The sequence below is a fragment of the Stegastes partitus genome, unplaced genomic scaffold (assembly GCF_000690725.1).
Source record: "Stegastes partitus isolate 25-593 unplaced genomic scaffold, Stegastes_partitus-1.0.2 Scaffold1230, whole genome shotgun sequence".
NCBI lineage: Eukaryota > Metazoa > Chordata > Actinopteri > Pomacentridae > Stegastes > Stegastes partitus.
In genome coordinates this window covers 155,705-177,096 of record NW_007578961.1, presented here as the reverse complement: position 1 = coordinate 177,096, position 21,392 = coordinate 155,705, and the positions used below count along the sequence as shown (strand labels likewise).

General features: G+C 42.3%; 3 protein-coding genes across 3 annotated transcripts; 2 read left to right on the top strand and 1 right to left on the bottom strand.

Annotated features, from left to right (window-relative positions):
- Window positions 1-616: 616 nt before the first annotated feature.
- Window positions 617-9,325, bottom strand: hormad1 (HORMA domain containing 1). Its single transcript, XM_008297613.1, has 16 exons — window positions 9,259-9,325; window positions 8,734-8,795; window positions 7,930-8,074; window positions 7,560-7,623; window positions 6,662-6,698; window positions 6,488-6,508; window positions 6,208-6,234; window positions 6,043-6,110; window positions 5,609-5,763; window positions 4,198-4,355; window positions 3,470-3,538; window positions 2,931-2,991; window positions 2,492-2,544; window positions 1,883-1,960; window positions 1,515-1,568; window positions 617-1,081 (listed from the first exon to the last, which is right to left on the bottom strand). Exons 2-16 carry the CDS (start codon window positions 8,764-8,766, stop codon window positions 986-988), a joined length of 1,119 nt encoding a protein of 372 aa, XP_008295835.1. The 5' UTR covers window positions 8,767-8,795; window positions 9,259-9,325; the 3' UTR covers window positions 617-985.
- Window positions 9,326-9,505: 180 nt separating this feature from the next.
- ensab (endosulfine alpha b) lies at window positions 9,506-17,879 on the top strand. Its single transcript, XM_008297611.1, is given in 4 exon segments — window positions 9,506-9,619; window positions 9,622-9,719; window positions 12,660-12,782; window positions 14,142-17,879. Coding segments are annotated over 4 exon segments (504 nt in total). The 5' UTR covers window positions 9,506-9,507; the 3' UTR covers window positions 14,313-17,879.
- A 952-nt stretch (window positions 17,880-18,831) lies between these two features.
- mcl1b (MCL1 apoptosis regulator, BCL2 family member b) lies at window positions 18,832-21,121 on the top strand. The gene is made up of 3 exons (XM_008297610.1): window positions 18,832-19,484; window positions 19,773-20,023; window positions 20,176-21,121. Exons 1-3 carry the CDS (start codon window positions 19,001-19,003, stop codon window positions 20,290-20,292), a joined length of 852 nt encoding a protein of 283 aa, XP_008295832.1. The 5' UTR covers window positions 18,832-19,000; the 3' UTR covers window positions 20,293-21,121.
- Window positions 21,122-21,392: the final 271 nt, after the last annotated feature.

Sequence of the window (21,392 nt, the reverse complement as noted above, 5' to 3'; positions counted from 1 at the left end):
ACGATTCAACGGTTTGTTCTACCTAAATGCAGAAAACAGTCGCCGTGGTTCGGTGGAATTCATTATCACTGGATTTAGTTCAAGAGGATATGAAAGATCGGTTCAAAATGTTGTTGAAACAATAGTTTTTAAGGAGGTATGGACAAGAAAAAAATGGTGTTTCACAATAAAATGTAATGCTGGCGAGAGCGAAGAATGTATAACGTGCTTTTGCCCTGTTTTCTTGGATTTCAATGAGTTGAAGAACAGGATGGATAAATGTGTTATTTAAGGTCGTTCTGGTTTTATGTTTACTAGGAAGAATTATGAGTTCAAGATTAATTATGGATTAATAATTCTGTGTATGATTTAATGTATGTTGTGCTGAATGATGACAATATGTTTCTCTACCTTATTTTACTTAATTGCAAAGTTAACGAGATGAGCTGCGTATATGTGTGGACCCCAGGAAGAACAGCCAATGCTTATGCGGGGATCCTAATAAACGAAACGAAACTCTGGATTATTCCTCCTGCAGCAGCTGCGTTTCTAGCTTTTAACCAACTATGTTGTTTTCTACTTTCTCAGTTTGCTTTAACACAAGATTCCTTTCCATTACTGAAAACAGAGACGATGATTCGGGTGCATCTTTCTTATTTATTGACGCTTGTGGTCTTGCTTTATGCACAAGTAACTGAGGATATGAACAGTAAAACAAAACCTAACCATTAAAAACTAACATAAACACTTTTTTTAAAGCTTATTCCAACATTACATAACGAGCCAGTCAGTTTTAAATGTGTGTCATTCAAATAAACTGCAAAACAAACACAACTACAGTTCGGTCGTAACCTTAAAAGGAAGTTAAAACAGCTTCAAACAGATGTGAGATTCCTGTTCTTTAAAAAAAAAAAAACAACAAACGGTGTAACTTGTGATCAAAATTTCAAAAACATCAATGCAGATCGACAGAACGGTGCTGCCGCGTTACCAGTGGGATGCGAGGTCAGTAGTGTCCTTTGGGCTCGCTGAATTTGCGTTTCTTCTTAGGTGCAGAGGAGGACGGCGTTTCCTGGCTGCTGGGAATGTCGTACTGAGAAACCTGAAAGCGGCAGAAGAAACGTGCTGTTGACATTCAGTAAACCGCAGCATTTCATGTGTCTGCTGACAGACAGCAGCCCACTCGGAGAGACCAAAGTGGTCGACGCTGACTCATCCGCCAAACAAACAGGGTTCCTACGCAGTTTCCACATCAAAATTCCTCCTAAAGACATCGTTCTTATGCAGAAGTGCAGCTGTTTCATCATCTAAACCGAATGGTGTCTTTTTAGGTTGTGGGCGCACATTTTTTTTTCCGCCCACAGTTAATCTTTAAACGGCTGGACAGTGTTTCAGACCTCAGGATTATCGATACGCTTTTCAGACACACAAAGAAACACGCTATCCTGAATAAAGGGGCCATGAGGACATAGTAGTTTACATTTACATTAAACCATTTAATTAGGAGAAGGTCAGAGCTAGAAAGAGATTTTTACCATTTTCCTCTTTATAGCTGTTGATTTGTTGTTCTTCACAGTCATGTTTGTCTCCTGCCACAAAAACACCATTTTTAAAAACTTTAACTTAAATATGTCACAGTTTTCTACATCAAATACACACTCATAAAACAATTCATCAGGGTTTTACGTTAAAAAACACACTTATTTTTCCATTGTTCTCTAACTTTCCTACACAAACAGCTGGAGATCAATGCATTAATCATCACAAATGAGATAAAATAAAACTAATCAGGCTCATATCTGATAACCTGATTAAGATATCTGGTTAACTCGAATAATGAAAGAAAACACTTCTCTTTCATTTAAGACTCAAGAGCCTTGTAGGTAGAATTTGGATAACTGACCGTAGTCCAGATCCGTCCACTCCTGGTCCTCTTCAGGCCCACCTCCACGTCGGAGGTCCTCTTCACCAGATTGTCCATCTGACGGGGGGACAGATGGTCCGTAATGCCAGCAACCATTAAGTGCGCTCAGAGTGGCCTTTCGCCTCATGTTTACGCAGAGCCTACAGCCATTCTGCACTTCTGAGAGGCCCTTCGTCTCTTTAAATTCTCAGTTACAGCTGCTGATGACGCCTCGTGCTGAGGGACACTTAGGCTGACAGTTAAACCGGCCGTGAAAGGACTTTTGTCCCGTTCAAACGTGGCTCCGCTTCCGACAGAGGTTTAAAAAAAAAAAAAAACCCTTAAATTCAATTTTATGTGTCTGGATTCCTCTCTACTTTGTTCTCTTTTTTTGTACTTTCAACATCATTTTTTAAATAAGGCTCATTTACTTGCTACTAATTAGGGCTTCCTATTCTTTTATATGTTCATCGTCACTGCTAATTTCCACTTGACGGTGAACAACGATGTATGAATCTGCTGTAGTATGTTAGAGGATTTTTAATGCTGTTGCTTTCTGCATTTTTAGCTTAATTTATGCGCCACATGTTCGTGATGTGTTCAGCGTACCTCCGTGACTCCCTCACAGGTCTTGATCTTCTCATCGCAGCTTATCTGGATCTCTGGGAATATAGAAAATACATACGCTCCATGAGTTTCGCATTGTTTAGACTGTATTTGACTACTGCGTGAGTCAATGCTATAATATAGAGAATAAAAAGGATTGTTTGTGGATCAGGAGGATGTCTTTATATTTAACAAAATCACAACTTTAAGTAAAATTAACATTAAAAAAATCAACAATTAAAGCCTCTTGAGCTGAATTCCAGCATTCAAACCCCTGTGAGGTCTCCAGTTAACACTCTCTAAAGCATGCTTATACTTTCTAGGAACCCACTCATACTATTTTATACATCCAGTACAGTCAGTATGTCCTACTTTACGAAAACACTGTTCCACACAAACAAGGCCAGGCTGAACCCCGGAGTAGTCGTTATGTATTATTTACCGGTGTTGTCCAGGTCTGTGCTCTCGCTGTCAGGCTTCTCCACGTCTTCAAGTGTACGACTCTAAAGGATAAAACATGCTATCTGAACGCCGTGATCTGAAAATGTCAACATGCTGACCACAACAACAAACAGCTGCTGATAGCACAACGCTGACGTCTGACCTGGAGCCTCACCCGCTTCTGCAACATTAAGGCATTTTTTCCAGTTTGTATATCGATCCCGGAGCTGTTCAGTGCATCGCACGTTGACCTACATTACACTTTTTTGCTTCAAAATGTTGATCTTAAAGATATTTATGTAGAGCACATTTTCCAATGGTAAAAAAGATCAAAACAACAAAAATAGTTTTACCTTATTTGTGAGTTAAGAAGCATCTTGAAAGCTCCTCAAACCTATTTGAGCCATGATTTACTGATGTTTTCATGATTATTTTGCCTTAAATGACAATATACTACAAAGAAAGTCAACTGTGAATGAATGGGATCATGAATGATGTAAGGATCCGTTTGCTTCATGTGTGAGCTGTGAACGGGCTGACCTGCATCAGATCGCTGTCCTCCGTTGTCTCCTGAACCAACTTCTTGGTCACATGAATACACTCCTCCACCTGCAGACATGAGGCAACGTGCATTTGCTGTAAATCTGCTCCCAGTTGTGCTGATTGCGGCAGAGCTTATGGATACCAGTCAAGTCAAGTCACTGGTTTCTATCCAGCAGTTTTTAAGGGATTAAAACCCTGCAGAAATCATAGAAAATGCTACTTTGGGTGCTGCTATAGCTCAGCTGGTTGAGCTGGCGTCCCATGTATAGGGGCTATAGTCTCCATGGGTTCTAGTCCCGCTCATGACCCTTTGCTACAGGTCCGTCCCCCATTCTTCTCCCCCCACTTTCCTGTCTCTCTCTCTGTCCTATCTAATAAAGCCAAAAAAGGCCAAAAAATATCCTAAAATAATAGAAAATACTACTTTATTTGACTATAACACACAATAAAGCTGAGACCCTACAGTGTTATAAATCATGGAAAATAACTAATGTGGTGATGCTAATGACACCCTGTGCTATTATGAATTATGGAACTTCACCTACATAATAAAAACAGTGAGTCTTGACAAATTCAGAACTGAAGTTTTAACCCAACAAAAAACCACGTAACCAATATCTAAAGATTCCCTGGAGTCCCGATTACTGAGCTTTGTTTTTATTTTTTATTTTATTGTCTTCACTGACTATGACGTCGGCCCTTTCCTAAGCCTCCGTCTCGTTCACCTGGTCCAGTCTCCTCCTCTCTGTGGTCATGTCCAGCTTCATGGTGTGGAACGGGGTGACCACCTCCCCCATGGTCAGCTGGACGGGTTCCTGCTCAAACTCCATGGTGTCGCCGTCGGCCTCTCTGAAGCCTGGCGGCTGGTAGTCATGAGGAGTGACTGAAATATAGAAACAACCACAAACAAAAACTGAACGAGAAACATGTCTGGAAGTGGGATAAATGCTAATGGGCTACAAATCCCATTAATCCTGGACTCACACAGATTCGCTGACAGTGTTTGTTCCTGTGGCCTGACCCTCTGAGTGTAAACGCATTACTTTAATGTCATTACATTAAGAGATAAAAGAAAAAAATGTCACGGTTCCTAACTCAACAACATGAAAACAGACAGTAACAATGCACAGAGTGACATTCTGTGAAACTCAGCATTTTTATACTGTAAACTAAACCCATTGAACTCAAAAATCTTTTTGTGGATCAAACAAGCAACAACAACAGTCACAAAGACATCGTAATGAAAAACGAACAAGACAAAATACAGTCGTGACTCGATAATCCGACACTAAATGTAAAACCTTCTTTTATGTCGGATAGCAAGACGGAGGTCGAGATACAAGGAGGGCTTGATGCTGGAAGGCTCATTAGTTGTTAATATTATTGTTCATAGTTGTTATAATAACTAGTAGGGCTGGTCCCAGTAGCACTTTCTGCTCTCTGGATATTCAGGCCCAATTAATGGGTCGTATGAAGTTCACACAGCAGATCACATACAAGTCGCATTTAATTGGAAATGTGAAGGAACAAAAAAAACGAATTTCACAAAAAAATCTAGATTGAGCATCAAGTCCTGCAGTGTGAATGTAGCCAATCTGTGGGATTGTTCAGTCAGATAATACGCCGTTATAAAATGTCACGTCGGAGTGGGAATCCAAGGCTGTCGCTATGTTAAGGCTGTTTTTATGGGTTCTGTTCGTTTTTCCTAAAAACCTGTCGGATAGCAAGGTTTAGGATTGTTAAGGGTCGGATTATCGAGTCACGACTGTACATGTAAAAATTGAAAGTGTAGGAAAAAATTGCAAATTTTGAGGCAAACATAGTGTGCCACTAAACTTAGCACCACATTGGGATACAAAAGAGTAAAAGCCATTTATCTGTTCTTTAACCCTCTGTGCCTGTATGTGCGATTCCCTTACAAATTTATTCTTAGACACTACTTTTTTTCTCTCATCTGCTTCGTCTAAAATGTTGCACGAATGTCAACGAAGACCAAAAGAGCAGCCCAGCTCTAAACATTACAGTTAAGTGTTCAAAGCTTTCAGAATTCTGCCATTTACACTGTAATGTTTTCGCTGTGTGTGTGTTTGTGTGTGTAGGTGTGTGTGTGTGTTTGTGTGTGTGTGTGTCCCGTACCATCATCATAGTACGCCAGCCTCATGTTGAGGCAGACGACCTCTGGCAGCGGATTCAAGTTCTGCATCAGCATGTAGAGCTTCCTCACCAGCAGGATGCAGGCTTTCTTGGTGTTTCCGCACGACATCGATGACACTTTGTTGTTGTTGTTGTTGCTGAAAAAGATGCAGAGCGGAATCAGAAATGAACACAAACAGGCCGGTCTCGCTTACATATGCGACACATGCATTAATGACGGATGTAGTCAAACATCTTGAGCTGTGAGTCACATCTAGATCTGATTTAGCTTCACTGGTTCTCCTGTAGTGCTTTACTCCAACTCTGGAGACACTTGTGAACGCTCCGAGTTAAAGGTGTGAATTAATTCAAGCCCCAGCTGAATAACAATTAGAATATCAAGTATGTGAGTGTGAAATAAAATGAAAATATCCCACCTTTCAAAATCCATTTGTGGCCCTTTTGCAGTGTACTGGATCCTAAACTGGTAAAACTCAGTCACTTTCTAACAGGGAGGATGAGACATGCGATGCATTAATCATGTCTACAGCGAGATATCTGTACAACATGTTAGCATGGCAAGAAGACAACCTGAACATTACCTGGGGGTTGTCTCGGTCCGTATAAACCTAAAAATAAGGGGGCCAAACATCAGCACCGTGAATATTTTTAGATTTGCTAAGGCAAGCCTTATAGAGAACACTGTATCTGCTGGAAAGTTTTAAGGAGCGAGCATAGTTGCAGTTCTTAGCATTTGCCTTCTTATCTCTTTGCCACGTTCACGCTTCCAAGCAGACTTCTCGCTCTGATGTGCTTATCTCAATTCAAACATTCAATATTAAGGACAAAGATCAGGAGGCCAAAGACTAGCAAAGTACTTACAGACATAACAACTGTCCGCAGCTGTGGGGGCAAAAAAAACAATCATCATTTTGATCACGTTAGTTACTGTGAGACACAAAGAAAAGTCAGTTTATCTCGCCTCATTCACAGCAACTCACGTAGGTGTACAGTACGAATCTTACGGCTGTCTGACAAAAGCTGAGTGTGACTTACGTATTTCTTCTGGATGGCATCAAAACATCCCTGCATCCTGGAGGAATGTGAAAACAATTAATCCACAGTGTCCTCCAACATGTTCTCACATACAGCAGGGACAGGTCTAAGGTCAACAAGTCCAGAATCATCATTACATGTAAATCCAAATGCATTTCAGTCTATTGGTGTGTGACGTGATAAAGACACAAAATTATTCAGCTTTAAAACACAGAAAAACAACACGAATAAAGGGAAACCACAGAAATATTTTTTCAAAGTGACAATAAAATGTATTTTCATGAAATCTACTTAATATTTCTTGACAATCTTTCCTTTAAATCTGCTTCCTGCTCAGTGTAGCATCACTGTACGCCTCCCATTTGACCTTTACTAACAGCTACAATTACACAATAATGAACCAAATCAATTAAATACGTATATATTGTTCTTATTTGCTCAGGTTTGTTCTTAGTGTGGAGCTGCAAGGTGGAGCTGCAAGGTGGAGCTGTAGTTAGCACTGTTGTCTCACAGCAAGAAGGTCGCTTGTGAATTGGTGATTCTAAATTGTCCGTCGGTGTAAATGTGAGTGCACTTGGTTGTAAGTGTAGCCCTGTGATAGACTGGCGACCTGTCCAGGTGTCCCCTGCCTTCACCCTGAGTCAGCTGGATGACTCTCGTGAGGATTAAGTGGTATATAGATAATGGATGGATGGATGTTCTTAGCGTCTGAACATTCCAGCATTCTGAGAACGCATTACACTTGACAACACTGACGTATTTGGTAAAACATGTTGGGTTATCTGACTCTGTTAACATCATTCAGTTTGTCTAGTTTATGAAATTCGCATTCAAATTGTTGCTGCGGCGACCCTCATAAACAGCTCTGGTTAGCGTGCATCAAGCTGCTGTTATTTACCACTGAAGAATCTGAATGACACCAGGACAGCTGCGCTCCTCTCTCAGGACCATCACTTGCTGATCTGTGAGGAACAACAAAGATGAGTAAGAATCTTCAGAATGCAAATGGAGGGGCTGGAGCACAGTGCTAAATTCACAGCCTTTTATTGGGAAAACAGTCTAATATTTCAACATTAGTGTGTCTTCATCAGAGTCCAAATGGACAAAGGCATGAGGCAAGCATATATATTTAACCCAAACATTTGCTCCAGCCCTACTTTCCGCATACTGAATATTCGCTGACGTGCACAAGAATCTTCTTTGTAAATATTTCTAAATGATACATGGAACTTGGTGATGTGCAGACAAATACATTTGTGTAATCTAACCTTCCACATATTTGGTCCCGTAGGCTCTCCCTGGGAAGATACCCCTGAGGTATGTGATGCCAGACACTGCAATGGCCAGAAGCTTCTTGATAACGACCAAGGACTGCTGCTCTGAGACAACCTGATTAGGACACAGCTGAGTATCCTGCACGGGTGAAAGAAATAAACAGGACTGCCTACTTTACACAGAACTAGAAAGCCAACAGCTGCATTTAAAAGGACAGTTTTAGTGAAAAAACACATATTTTTTTCAATCTTGGAGTGTAATATTATCACTAATATTAACCTGACATGATCAAAAATATATCTAAATATAAAATAACATTTCAATCATGGCTCTTGGATGTTTATGAAATGAGTGGAGTGTCTTCTTCCAACATTTTGTGAATAATCTCAATAATATTTGGTAATAAGAAACCCTGTGTACCAACATGTGCAGACATTTTTAACAAAAAAACAAATGTCTCAAGTGTAGTGTAGTTGCAGCTTAAGATAAATATACCTTATATGATTATATAGCTTGTATTTCAGCTCTGAATCTGCAGAGTATTAAAGCTACTTAACTGATGTACTATAGTGATTTAAAGTATAACAAACACAAACATTGTCGTGCATGAGTAAGCAAGCAAGTTACAATAATTCCTGCTACAATTAGGGATAAAACGTGACACAACATATGCAGTATATACACTAAAATAAACTGAATGCAGCTGTTCAATGGTGATTCTGCTTTGGAGCTATGCAGCTAGCTAACTGTGTTGTCAATTTACTAGACGTTAGCCACTCAGGTTGGTGTAATTTTACCTGTGAAGTTCTCAATTGTTGTCCACAGGCCATTGCTTCGGTTAAAACAACAACATAAAAAGCTGCAAAGAACAGAGAGAAACGATGTGAGGTTGGTCAAGGCAACATGTGGGATTAAATTAGCAAATTTAGCACATTTACATTACTGTCAGCTAAAACAAGCTAGCTGATGTTTTAGCTAGTTAATAATCCTGTTCGCTTGCGCAGTGCAACGCTAGAATTGCGCCACCTCTAGCTATTCCTAGCCTGTTGATAATGATCGTGTATTTACATGGGTAAAAATAAAAAGTATATTTTACAAAAGCAATACAGTATTTTTACTTCTGAAAGCTAACTTTTTGGGTGTTAGCTAAAAACCGTTCCCGCTAACTGATTAACGGCAGCAACAGGCTCAGCGGGAGCCAATCACAGAGCAGGTGTACATGTAAAGGCCGAAAAAAATTAAACAACAGTCGTGAATATTATCTCGTTTTATGTGTCCGATCAAAAAAGTGTGACTCAACGTTTATGAAATTAAATACCTACATGTTCCATCGATTATATATCTTTTGTGTTGTTCGGTCGATTTGTGTTGATGCAGTGCGGCCCCCGCATCGCACCGAGTTTCGATACTGTAATCCCATTGGGCGGCGGGCTGTCAATCACGCAAAGCGGCGCAGTTACTGCAATCCCATTGGTGTGTGTGGAGCACTGCTGCGCTTCTATAGGTTACTGTATGTGTCAATCACAAGTGGGAACCGTCCCACCCTCGCTCCCCCCACCACCCCCACAGTGATGTCACATCTCGTTACGCCATTTTTGTTGGGGAGCAGTCGTGTTCAGAAAAGCAGGATTAGATTCAGTACAGGTACATCAAACGACACCTCCTGTAAACATCTCTTTGAGTTGTCTTGCAAACGGGACACCTGCCTGTCCACCACGCTCACACAATGTCTTCAGAAAACCTGGACTCGGACACTCAAGTGGACTACGAAGACGAAAAACAGGTGGGTTTTTCTGACTGCTGCCTTGATGTTGGTAGCTAGCCACCGAGCATGCTAGCTGGAAGTGGCTAACATCAGCTAGCACAAGTGAAGTGTTTGCAATATGCTCAGCGCTGCACCGAGGCAGAGCAGGACTTCTGGAAGACATGTACGGCGAAGGTAGTCTGTTCGCTGAGGCGAAAACGGTTTTAGTTGTAGCTGTCATGACGTGCAGAGCACCTTGCCTGTGTGTCACTTTGTTTTGTCCCTTGCCTTGTGTCATTGGCTGGCGAGTCCACAGCAGCTCGGGCCTCATTGGTCTGTACTGGGGGGGTCTCGAAACGTGCCACGGAGGGCCTGCAGTCTCCTTATAAAGATATAAATTGGGATTTCACTCCGTGCACCTTGAGCTAGGAAAGATGCCCGATCTAAAACAAAAATCTGTTGTCCTGAATTGTTCCCTGGTGATCTTGTCCTGACAGTGACAACCAGCTGCAGTGTGTTTTTTTCCGCATTTTCCATGATCTGCTACAACCACAGCAGTGATGTGCACCACTGTTCAACATCTGGATCAGGGCTTTTATTAAACATCTGTTGATATCAGTGTAGGTCAGATCGTGCAACCAGTGTGATTTTTGTTTTTGTTTTTGTTAAAAGCTTTGTAGCTTGTTCCACTAATAAAGTACAAGATCCTTACCGGATGTTGATATTAGCTTAAGTATCTGTTATATTTACAAAGCTGCACGTTCATCAGTGTTGCAAATCTTAAAGTAGAAATTCAGATCCAGTTGTAGCTGGTTCATTTTAATAGTTCAGATATTAAAATTTTTATTGTTGTGATACTCGAAACGTAATGATTAACTGTGATACTTTGCCCAGCGGCAAGCACCTGATTGGTGCATGTTGGGAGTTTAAAACTCTGTGACTGTGTCGACAAACCAGTTTGTTTCTGAGCATAATGCTGCTTGCAAAGTAACCGTGCACTCCACCTCCAGCCATAAAGTTTCAGTGAATAGAAACTGTGTGCACATTGCTTTGACAAATACGGCCTTTTATTACTGTTGACATAGTTACAGCCAAAGTCAAATCACAAGTCGCTGTCACAGAAATTCTGTGTGAACTAGGTTAAAGTGCCTGAAACCCTCTGCCTCGAAGTTACAGCTCATCTTAAACCAAACTTTTGTTTTCGTCAAACTTTTCTATACATATTGAATGTGTTGCAGAGATTGTGTCTGAAATGATGCATCCAAACTTCTCGGTTTGTTGAAACAATCCTGAGTCTCAGATTTCAGTCACAGTAAGTGAGACACAGCTTCAGTGAGGCACTGGAACAAGGAAATATATCCATGAAGTGAAATATTGTTGGAAAACGGTTGAATCAAAATCTGAAGCTGCCTGAGGAGAATTTCACAGTTCTGTACATAATAATAATACATAACTGTTACAGTGAGTGCACAAAGAGTTTGTTGTTGGATTTTGCAGTTTCCCTGCATTGGAACCGAATATAGTAGCTCATAAATTTCTCGTCATGGACCCAAGTGAATCAGCACACTGTGTGCGACACGTCCCCCCTCCTCCTGAGGGAATCTGTTCATCGGCTTCTGTGTCCTTAGTCACATTTTATCCCTGCCCCAGCAAGCTTTACAAGCTGAGTGCCCTATCTTGTCTGCATAGTAGAAGTAGGTCTCCACTGTGCACTGCTCGCTCCAGGTGCAAGGAGTGCATAAATGGCCTTTGGAGTTTGTCCACTGTAGCCTTACAGCGCTTTATAACTACTGTTTGTTGAGATAGTTTGAACATGCACTTGATTCACACTGTGTACATAAGGTGGTGGCCCAAATGAGTGGCCTTAATGACTTGAATGACGGGTATCTGACCAGTTTGGCCAGTATTAGTCAGTGGCAACAGCACAGACTCTGGCATTGTCTCAACAAATTGCCACCTCAGGCTTCAGTAACCTCCACCTAGAGTTTTAGGTGTTGGAAAGTCCTGTCAAGTTCGAGTTTCTTGTCCTTGTTACCCAGTTTTTTTCCTCTAAAAAGACGTAGCTAGATAACCAGGGAATTCACATTACCAGAAAACAAGAAACCAAAAGATTTAATGTAAGTATTGCTATTTGTGGCAGCAAGAAATTGTTGTTTTTTCCCATTTTATCAACAAATATTAGCATGTAATAACCTGTGATTTAGCCATTCACAACACTGTGATTGTTTGTCTTGCTTAAGAGGAAGATTCAAAATTAAATTGTGCTTAAAGCTCTATAAGGTGCGATTGTTTATTGCTTGACAGACTTCTCAGATATGTAACCATCTGCTGCATCGGGTTGCAGTCATAGTTTCATATAAGCAGAGTTGCTAAAAGGACCTGTGTAGACTTGTGAGCGTCAGATTTCATCTTTCAAAGACTTTAACAGATACATGCGTGATGCTCGTGTGCCAAAATCCTTATTAACATGATTTCCCAACAGGGCTTTAGTTGTTAGTTGTCAGTGTAGACTTGTGAAAAATCCTTCGGGCTTCGTCTCTACGTTCATGTTCGCACCAGAAGTTGTTGTTCCGTGCTTTCGTCCAAGGCATGATTGTGATATTAAAGCCTGTAACGGGAGAACATTCATGCTGTGACTCATGCTAGCATGAAGTATCTTTGGTTCTCACCAGTCATTGTCGTGGCTTTTAGCCCACTTCACAGCAGAGGTTTGCAGAAGTAATTTAAGTGTGAAGTTTTGACTGACGTGGCCCCTTTGCTCCACAATAGATTTTACTGCACAAACTGTGGTGTTTTTTTGTAGAAGCAGCAGAATTTTTGGAATTGCTGGCTGACCTGAAATGAGCGCCTGTCACACAACCATCTGTTCCGTCTGTACTTAAACTTTCCTGAAGCCGCATCACATCAGCTGACAACTCTGAAGGGTCCCGAACTTCTGAAAAACAGCACTGTTTATGTCTTTTCGTCGTGTGTCCTCAGGACTCCCAGGAAAAGAATGCGAACCCAGTGAAGGCAGAGGAGGCCAAGCTGAAGGCCAAGTACCCCGGCCTCGGCCAGAAGCCCGGCGGCTCAGACTTCTTGATGAAGAGACTACAGAAAGGAGTAAGTGACCGTAGTTTGCCCGTGACATCATCTGAGACAGGATTGTGTCTCGTTTAAAACTGGTTAGAGATTCGATGCCCACAGGAGATGTCAGCAAATCAACCCAACTTTGAAACTGAGAAAGTTTTGCCGCTAAGTCGCCTCGTTGATGTTTGTACTTCCAGCTGTAATGCGTCACTGTCACTGAAAAAAAAAAAATGTCTGAACTTGAAAAACATTGTTTGAAAAGCAGCTACAGACAACATTACACTCATTGCAAGAGTTTTTGTTGTCCATTCATCAATGCTACGAGGCTAAATCCACCGAAGCAGAAAGCAAAATAATTTCTCAGCAGACTAGAATCAGCTGCATTGGTAGCATGTGAAATACAGCCTCTTTGACGGAGTGCTTTTCATTTGTATTTTGAACAGCAGGGCAGAGAACCCCAAGGCAACCCTCTCTCTCCCCTCTAAACTTCCCCCAGCTAGAGAAGCTGTTGCTCCCTCCACCTACGCGTACTGTATACGCTACAGAGAACCTCCACCTCTGGAGGTTGTTGAAAGTCATTCCGGGAAACGTGGGAAATCACTGGCTAGGAGTAGGAGTAGTCGAGGCAGGCTGAGGGAAAAGCCTAAAGAGAAATTGCAGTACTTCATCATAAGGTAATCAACGCCATCGCAGACTGATGACAAGGTGGAGAGCTTCACGGGGAAAGGACTTTAATTTTGAAACACAGGAATATGATTTGACTAAAGAGCAAAGTATAGTCCCTGTGGCAGCCCACACACCATCTCCTTTACTGATGTGCGAGCACCGTCTGCAACAATTACAGCGCACATCGGTCTGAGTCGTGCTCTTGTGTTGGTGCAGAAGTTGCTGTTTCTCTCGGTGATTCCTGCTGAACGTTTAGCATGAGAACGCTGCACCAGACGAAAAGGCAGGAAAAGCTGCTCGTCTGTAGTATGTCATCGGGCGACAGCATCTGCGTCCTCTTGTCGTCTTATTTTTTCTTTCATGGTGTGTTTTGCGTGGTGCAGCTACAGATCAGGATGTTTAAACATCTGAAAGGTATTCACTGGCTGCTACTGCACAGATACGGAGGTGTACGGGTTAATGGTGCATTAGAAATATGCAATAGGCTTAACTCGGACTGCTAAAGCCTCCTGTATGGATTTTGTCCTCCATCTCTTATGCTGGGAGGGCATTTAGAAGCTGCAGCACAGGGCTAGTCAGGACAAGAGGAACTATGTCAGTGAGCAGTAATTCTTTGTTTTAAGACGGACGTTGTCGCTGATGAAAACCGCAGCTCGTTTTCTTTGCTTAATTTAAGATAGTATGTCGCTAATCTCTAAAGCTCGGTCCGCGTCTTGTCTCTCACAGCAAAAGTACTTCGACTCGGGGGACTACAACATGGCCAAGGCCAAGATGAAGAACAAGCAGCTTCCTGTGGCGGGACCCGACAAGAACCTGGTGACCGGCGACCACATCCCCACGCCGCAGGATCTGCCCCAGAGGAAGTCCTCCTTGGTGACCAGCAAGCTAGCTGGCTAGCCTTCATCGTCCCAGAAGCGCCCTCTACCCCCCTGGGACTCCCGGCTAACGTCCCTTCACCACCTCACTTGTGTCCCAAATATGTCCGACCTCCTCCTCCCCCCTTTTTCCCTTTTCATCCCCAGGCACCACTGGCTTTAACATATCGGGCAGAGTTGTATAAGTTGAAACTCCATTTGCTTGTATGTGGGCGGGGCGGGGTGGGAGGGACGGAGGCTTAGGCGGCCTGAAAGGTTGCAGCCTTCCTCGCCTTCCTACCACGCACAGCTCTGCCCCCTCTGCACACTCTGCTCTACCGCCTCCCTTATATCTTGGTTTTCAGTGTTCCAAGATGCATTACAGTAGGTGTGTGTCATCGGGCAGGGGTTGGATGGGGTGAGTTAATGCACTTTGTATTCTGTATAGTATGTTTTTTTTTTGTTTTTTTTTTCTTTTGCATCCTGAATGACACCAAAACAATGTGTGTAAGGGAGTTAGGAACCATGATCGCGGCGTGCTCTTTGATCTTCACGTTCCCTTTCTATGCTGGTGGCTGGCTTCAGCGTGAGGGGTTGGAAGATGTATGTGAATAGTTGCTTGCATACCAAATCTGTGAGGGGCAGCTGCCTAGTTTAAGAGATGCTTACAATTCACTGACACCCTGTTGGGAAATGAATGGAGGGTTCCTTGCATCTTTTTTTTTTTTTTTTTTTGGTCAAATATAACCTGATGCTAACTGCTGCAGCTCAGCCAAATGGGGATTTTAAAAAACGTATTTGTTTTTTGTTCTCCTTTGCTAACGTTGCTTTAATTTCATACTCCCTTTGCTCCTGTTCTCTCTAAATATGCTGCATGATTGTAACAAAGAAGAAAGAAATTTAATATGTTTTTTTTTAACAGGAGGGGAGCATCTGCTTAGTGGTGAGAAGTATCAAAGCATACACACTAAATCCTAAAGCGTCCACGGTCACAGTTCCTTCCTTTTTTTTTTGCTTTTTGCTGTCCTGACAATCCATGTGCACACGCTCCTGTTAGCGGCCCAGGGCGAGAACCAGCTGAGTATATCCTCGTATTATTTTTAAAGGCTGGGAACCCTGCCAGTCTCTGAGCTCGGCCTTAGTTTGGTTGCTGTTGAGTTGCATCAAGACGTGTGTTTACTATGAGCCTAAAAAGATTTGTGGGGGGATAGAAGCACCCTGCATAGAGTATATGCTTCTGTAAATAATAGTCAAACAAGCACGTAATTCGTGATAAGCTTGGCGCTTTGAGGACCAGACCAGCTAGCATGCCTGAGAGAAATGGTAGTGCTAAATCGACTCACTTGGGATTACATCCTGGGATTTCTGGCTTGGATTTTTTATTTTTTTTTGCTTTAACAACTGAGCCAAACTCCACACTGCAGCTATCAGGCACAGAGACTGTGGATACGCTTGTCTTTTCAATGTGACTGTTAGCATCTAACCATCCGACCTACACCGCAGCCGGAGCCGATCTGGTTGATTATACATAGAGTGCAGCGATCATACAGATGTCTTACTTCCTTGCCATCTCTGAAACACTTCTCCAAACACATACCTATTAGTTGATTGCATTCAAAGACGACATTGAGAAGACAACGGTAACCGCAGTTCATCGCCTTCATAGTTCTGTCCCGCAGCGGCACATGTGCAGATACAATTTTTTTGTAGACGTTTGGGACCGACCAAAAGAATGACTTATTCTGACGTTGATTTCTAGTTTTGTGCAGGAGATTGTTCTCTCCATGTTTTAACACTTTCAGAATATATCACAGTCAGACATAGTGGTTCCCTTGACAACTTGCATTCTTCACATTATGAAACACTAACTTTAGTAAAAATAATTCTACTACTTGACTTCCCTAAAACCTCAGCTGGAGTAAAGTCCTGCTTTTGCTACCAGCGCCACACACAAATAAAAGTTTCTTCTTCCCAAACTGACACACTACACAGACTGATCCTTGATCTCAGGGGTGTCAGAGGGTAAACAGCTCACAGACTGATAAGCAGAGCTCCGAAGAGCATCATCTCGGGCTTAAAGTGGGACATGGCGTGTCTGCAGGAGCGCTCACTCCAACACTTGGCAAAGCAGAGAGAGATTTTATAACATGATGAGGGGGGCAAAGTGTGAGCGTGTGCTCTGCGCTCCGGTCCCACCTGTTCCTGTGGTTCAAACCTTCTGAAACAGGCCAATGGCGCAATCACCAAATCTCCAGACTTTGAATGTGTGCCCCCCCTTCGCACATTCAAGAATCTGAATTGGATGCCGGCACTCACTGAGAATCAGTGTCTATTAACTACTTCAGGGAACCTTCACATGCGCACACTCCACCACATAGGCTAGGTGACAGGGTGCATGCACCATCACATTCTCAACCTCACTTGTTTTTCATTGAGACTTTAAAATGTGTCAAATTTGCAGTGGGTGAACGAGAACTGAGCTGTACGTATGTGCTTGTTGTGGTGTTGTATGAATGCACTGCTTTTTCTTTGTTCCAACTATTGTAAATAGACTTCAGCAGGAAATGATTTTTTTTTGTTGTTGTTGTTGTTGTTTCCCACCTGCTTTTCACTCTTTCAAAAGCCTGAGCTATTTCTGATTCAATGGTTCCTCTCTCTCCTTTCAGTTCGTCACTACTTCTGCCGTATCTTTAGTGTATCGCAGAGGCTACGTGAATCTGTATCATATGAAAATATGTGTAAATGCTGCTGATTTCAAAGACAAATCTAAGAGATGAGACCCTGTAAAGAACACCTGTCCTCTTGGTTCTACCAGTCCAGCTCTCTTGTCCTTAAGTATCTCAGTGCTATAGCTCCTGTGGAAAAGTCGGTTTGCTTTCAGACTGTGTTGTGTAAATTCCAAAAAAAAAAAAAACAACTACATTTTAAGTGCATTGTTAGATTCGATCCAACTTTTGGTCTTGCCATAACTTCAAAAGGTGAAGCCTGAAATGTCACTTTAAGGATGGACTCTGTCGCGTTATGTTGTGTTTAACAGCCTACGTTTTCCTGCTTTAAGAAGATTGCTTAAAAAGATATGGGTGAATATGAAACGACAGTGGACAGGGGGTTCTCGAACGCTACTTGATATTCATTCGGCTTGGCACGGAGCGGTTCGACGAGAGGGAATAGCAGGGTATGTCTCAGACCCGACACACAGGGTGTCTCTCGTTCAGCTACGACGATTACGTGCCAGAATGTATAAAGAAATGACAGGCTGTGTGCTCTGAAGTACTTTTGTGCTGCTTTTACCTTATCTGTTTTCTTGTTTTGCAAGTAAATGTTTCTTTTTTTTTTCTTTTTCTTGTGTTCTCTTATTGCATAATTAATGTATTTCATCCTGGCCCAAGATAACTGCAGGGAAATCAGAGGCACCCTTGCTTCCAAGTTAAAAAAATAAAATAAAGGAAAAAAAAAAAAAAGGGTTTACATGATAAAGAAGATTACTGGAGAACACAGGAATGATTTTAAGACTTCGGAAAGTACAGGGGTACTTGGAATGTTTCAGTTGTGTGGGAGTAGGTGAGAGGATTTTTGTCAGTATTTGAAATAAACTTTTACATTAATAAGACGTCTTTGTTGGTTTTTATTCAAATCTCTGACTCTGGACAACCGATGCACTTGTGTTGACGACTACGAACCCAGATCTCTCCAGCACATCAGAAGAAAAGGTCTCATGTTGAAGCATAAACAAAGCCCAGAATCTTCTGGGTAAAGACATGAAGGTGCTAGAAGGAAGTAGAAGAGCTAAGTGGCCACTAGGGGGAGGCACAGGCATTTTATTTGTAACGTGACACTTTGGGAAAAGTTTTGGTTTTTTTCCAAGCTGAAATATTACTTGTTTAGAGAGGAAACATGCTGGAATGGAAAGAGTCCTGCTGTTCTTAATGATGGAAATGTGTTGATGTGGCCTCATGTGATAACATAAAGGTCATGTGTGCTACAAGACAAGAGTGGCTGTAAATGTCTGATATATCCCCTTTTTTTTTGTAATTTATTACAGTCCACATGAAGGGTTGCTTTTACTTCATTAGTGTAATTTACAGCCATGTATCAAAGCATAAACACATCACTGGTTACTGCACTATATACCTCTTATATAACACAACTGCACCAGATATTTCTCATGAGGGGGGACGAAACATGTTTATTTAAGCTATTTCTGTAGGCTAAACCTTTGTAGTTGTCATTGTTTTCATTCCATTAGATAATTGAATCTATTGTGGTGGGAGTGTTTCAAACAATGCTTCCTCAGTCTTTTCATATTTGATGTCATGGAAAAATACAAGAGTAGCAGTGATAATTTATTTTTTATTTTTTTTCTCGACATACCTAATTTATATTTTTAGCTTTAAAATCATAATAAATTTGACTCTTTATTTTTGACTTTTTTTTTATATTTTAAAGCTACTCAAATATAAACAAAACAGTTTTGAAAAAAAAAAAAAAAAAAAGGTTGGGCGGAAATTCCGTCATCGTGACGTCTTGTCGTGTTTATAACGACCGGAGCCTCGCGGAGACGGAGCCTCACTTCCGTTTCGGTCCGTCAGCCATGTAGAATAGGTTAACGTCGGAGAGCAGGCTAGCGTTTTGTTTAATACAGGCTAGCTTTAAACTTTAAGTAAACCACTCCCCTTTATATATATCTCTCTATATATGCAACTGAGTAATTTTTTAAGCTAAGAATCCAAAATGAACATTATTCCGACGACGAAACGGACGGCGCTCATGAGCTGCTTTATTCTTCCTCAAAATGGAGTCGTTGAGGGACAGATGCACTACGGATCAGGAGATCCCTCCGCACAGATCCCCATGGCCTCCCCTTTGGACTCACACAACGGGAATGTCGGCTCCGGCGCCACCCCGAAGAGGCCCAAGAACCTGGGAGTGTCCACGACGAACGGGTTTGCGGGAAAGGGCCTCCGACAGGTCAGCGACAGCCTGGAGGACAGCTCGCTACCGTGCACTCCGGAGCTACAGTCGGACAGTGAAACCGACGTGTCGAGTTGCCCGGCGGGGGACGAGGTGCTGGAGAATGACACGAGGCAACTGATTAGCAGCTTCCTAAAAGACTTTACTGGACTTTCAAAGCCTCGGTGGAACGAGGGCAAAGCATTATCTACAATGAAAAGAGTTGTGGAGGACGTTTTGGAAAAGCACAGATACGCGTACAACGGTAGGTGGCGACCGGAATGAGAGGGTTTTTTACACAAAGACAGGCCACAGGCTTATCCGGCTGTAGCTACAGGCAGCATCTGACACTAAGTCCTCACTACGCTGTCCTGGTTTGGATTTAATGTTTATTACCAGTAGGAGCCATTTTACTCTCATAAGACTAACCAGGAAATGATCCCTTAGTTCAGTGTAGCTCAGCCACTTTAATGTGAAGTAAATTGAGCTGATAGCTGTACAAAAATGTAAAATCTAGATGTGTGTTTTTGACTTTGCCTTTCATATTCTATAGGTATGATCAACAAACTGTCGCTGGATGACAGAGGGGACGATGTGTCGTTTGTCAGTGCCGTAGCCAAGAGCCTCTTCGCAGACAGGACCACCAACTGGGGTCGCATCACCAGCCTGGTGGCCTTCGGGGCAGTGGTGTGCCAGTACCTGAAGGAGAGGGGCAGGGAGAACTGCGTCGACCTGGTGAGCGAGGAGATTTCCACATACCTGCTCTGCGATCAGCGAGACTGGCTGGTGAAGAACAACTCATGGGTGAGTTCTGACTAATGTCTGAATGACGGGAAGTTAGAAAAAAACCTCAAACTTGCCCGGTTGCGTAACTGCTCTCGTTGTACACCCAGCGCCCCCTGTACGTCACCCCCAGATGCTTATGTTTTCTTTTTTTTCATATTCTCTCTCTTTAGGATGGCTTTGTAGAGTTTTTCCGAGTGGCAGACCCTGAACTGACGGTCAGGAACACACTCATGGCCTTTGCTGGATTTGCCGGTATTGGGGCGACACTGGCCCTGCTGATCAGGTGAATCTGTTTGGACACTCAGGGACTCGTTTTTTTTTTTCAAAACCAACCTTCTCTGCTTGGGTTTGGATATAAGAAGATGGAAATTAAAACAAAAGCTACTAAGATGATCACACCAGTAGTTCCCTTCATGTGTCTGATGGGGCCCCCCTTCCGGCTGCGCCTGCAAAATAAGTTGGAGGAACTGACTTTACTTTCAACATTCAATGTTCAAACAATTAGGTTATATTTAATGTACGAAGAAATTTATTTTTCTAATAAATGTAAAATATGTTTCTATGCAAATTGAAATGGTTATGGGGAGTCTGATTTGTGCTATATTTTTCTCATAATTATGTTTACCATTTGGTCTATAATTTTATCACAATTCTCTGGTGAAAATGGTTTGTTGGCAAGCCCCAGGCCAAAGCAGGAAGGGAACGCTGCATCTCTTCACTCTGTGCAGCCATGAAGCCCGTTTCCATACAGCCCATTCAGAACTCCTGGATTCTTTGTATGGACATCAAGTGAGGGGGCAGAAGGGGTGGAATTTGCATGAGTGTAGCTGGACTTCCTTGCTATGAAAATGTTGGATCTGCACCAGGGGTCAAGACCAACCCCATGCTGGACTTTTGGCTATACAGGATCCTGGACAGTATGAGTCTGGGGGAAAAAATACGGACTGTGAGTGGGGAAGATGCAGATAGACTGCACCAGAGCTGACAGTCACTGGATAAGGATTTATCTTTTTTCCCCTGCAGAGAGAAAACAGATGTTGATTAAACAGTAAAGACACAAGTGTAAACTAAACATTTGTATAGAAAAATAAAAGAGAAATCTAATTCACGTGCTTTGACCTTCTGATACTGTCTTTTTGCTGAGGGAATTGTGCAAAAACAGAAGATGGGTTACATCTACGCTCATTCTCTAAGTTTAAGACTAAGTTTAACACCTCCGCACTTGTTAGACTTTGATGTTTATTCACACCACAACCCAGAGGCAGAGCAAAGGCTGCTGTTTCCTAGAAATCTGATGAGGCTGTGGCTGCACCTATATCGCGCTGAGCGCTCAGCTGCATCCGCAGTTTTGCGAGTTGCAGTGGTTGCTTGTTTATATCTGCACAGA

Bases quoted from the DNA above. Each gene is read 5' to 3' on its own strand.
- hormad1 (XM_008297613.1), bottom strand. From the start codon at position 8,766: ATGGCCTGTGGACAACAATTGAGAACTTCACAG. The intron at 8,075-8,733 runs GTAAAATTACAC...TCACCCGTGCAG, and splicing joins AACAATTGAGAACTTCACAG to GATACTCAGCTGTGTCCTAA. The intron at 6,699-7,559 runs GTAAATAACAGC...ACATTCCTCCAG, and splicing joins GTCATTCAGATTCTTCAGTG to GATGCAGGGATGTTTTGATG.
- mcl1b (XM_008297610.1), top strand. From the start codon at position 19,001: ATGAACATTATTCCGACGACGAAACGGACGGCGCTCATGAGCTGCTTT. The intron at 19,485-19,772 runs GTAGGTGGCGAC...CATATTCTATAG, and splicing joins GCACAGATACGCGTACAACG to GTATGATCAACAAACTGTCG. The intron at 20,024-20,175 runs GTGAGTTCTGAC...CTCTCTCTTTAG, and splicing joins TGGTGAAGAACAACTCATGG to GATGGCTTTGTAGAGTTTTT.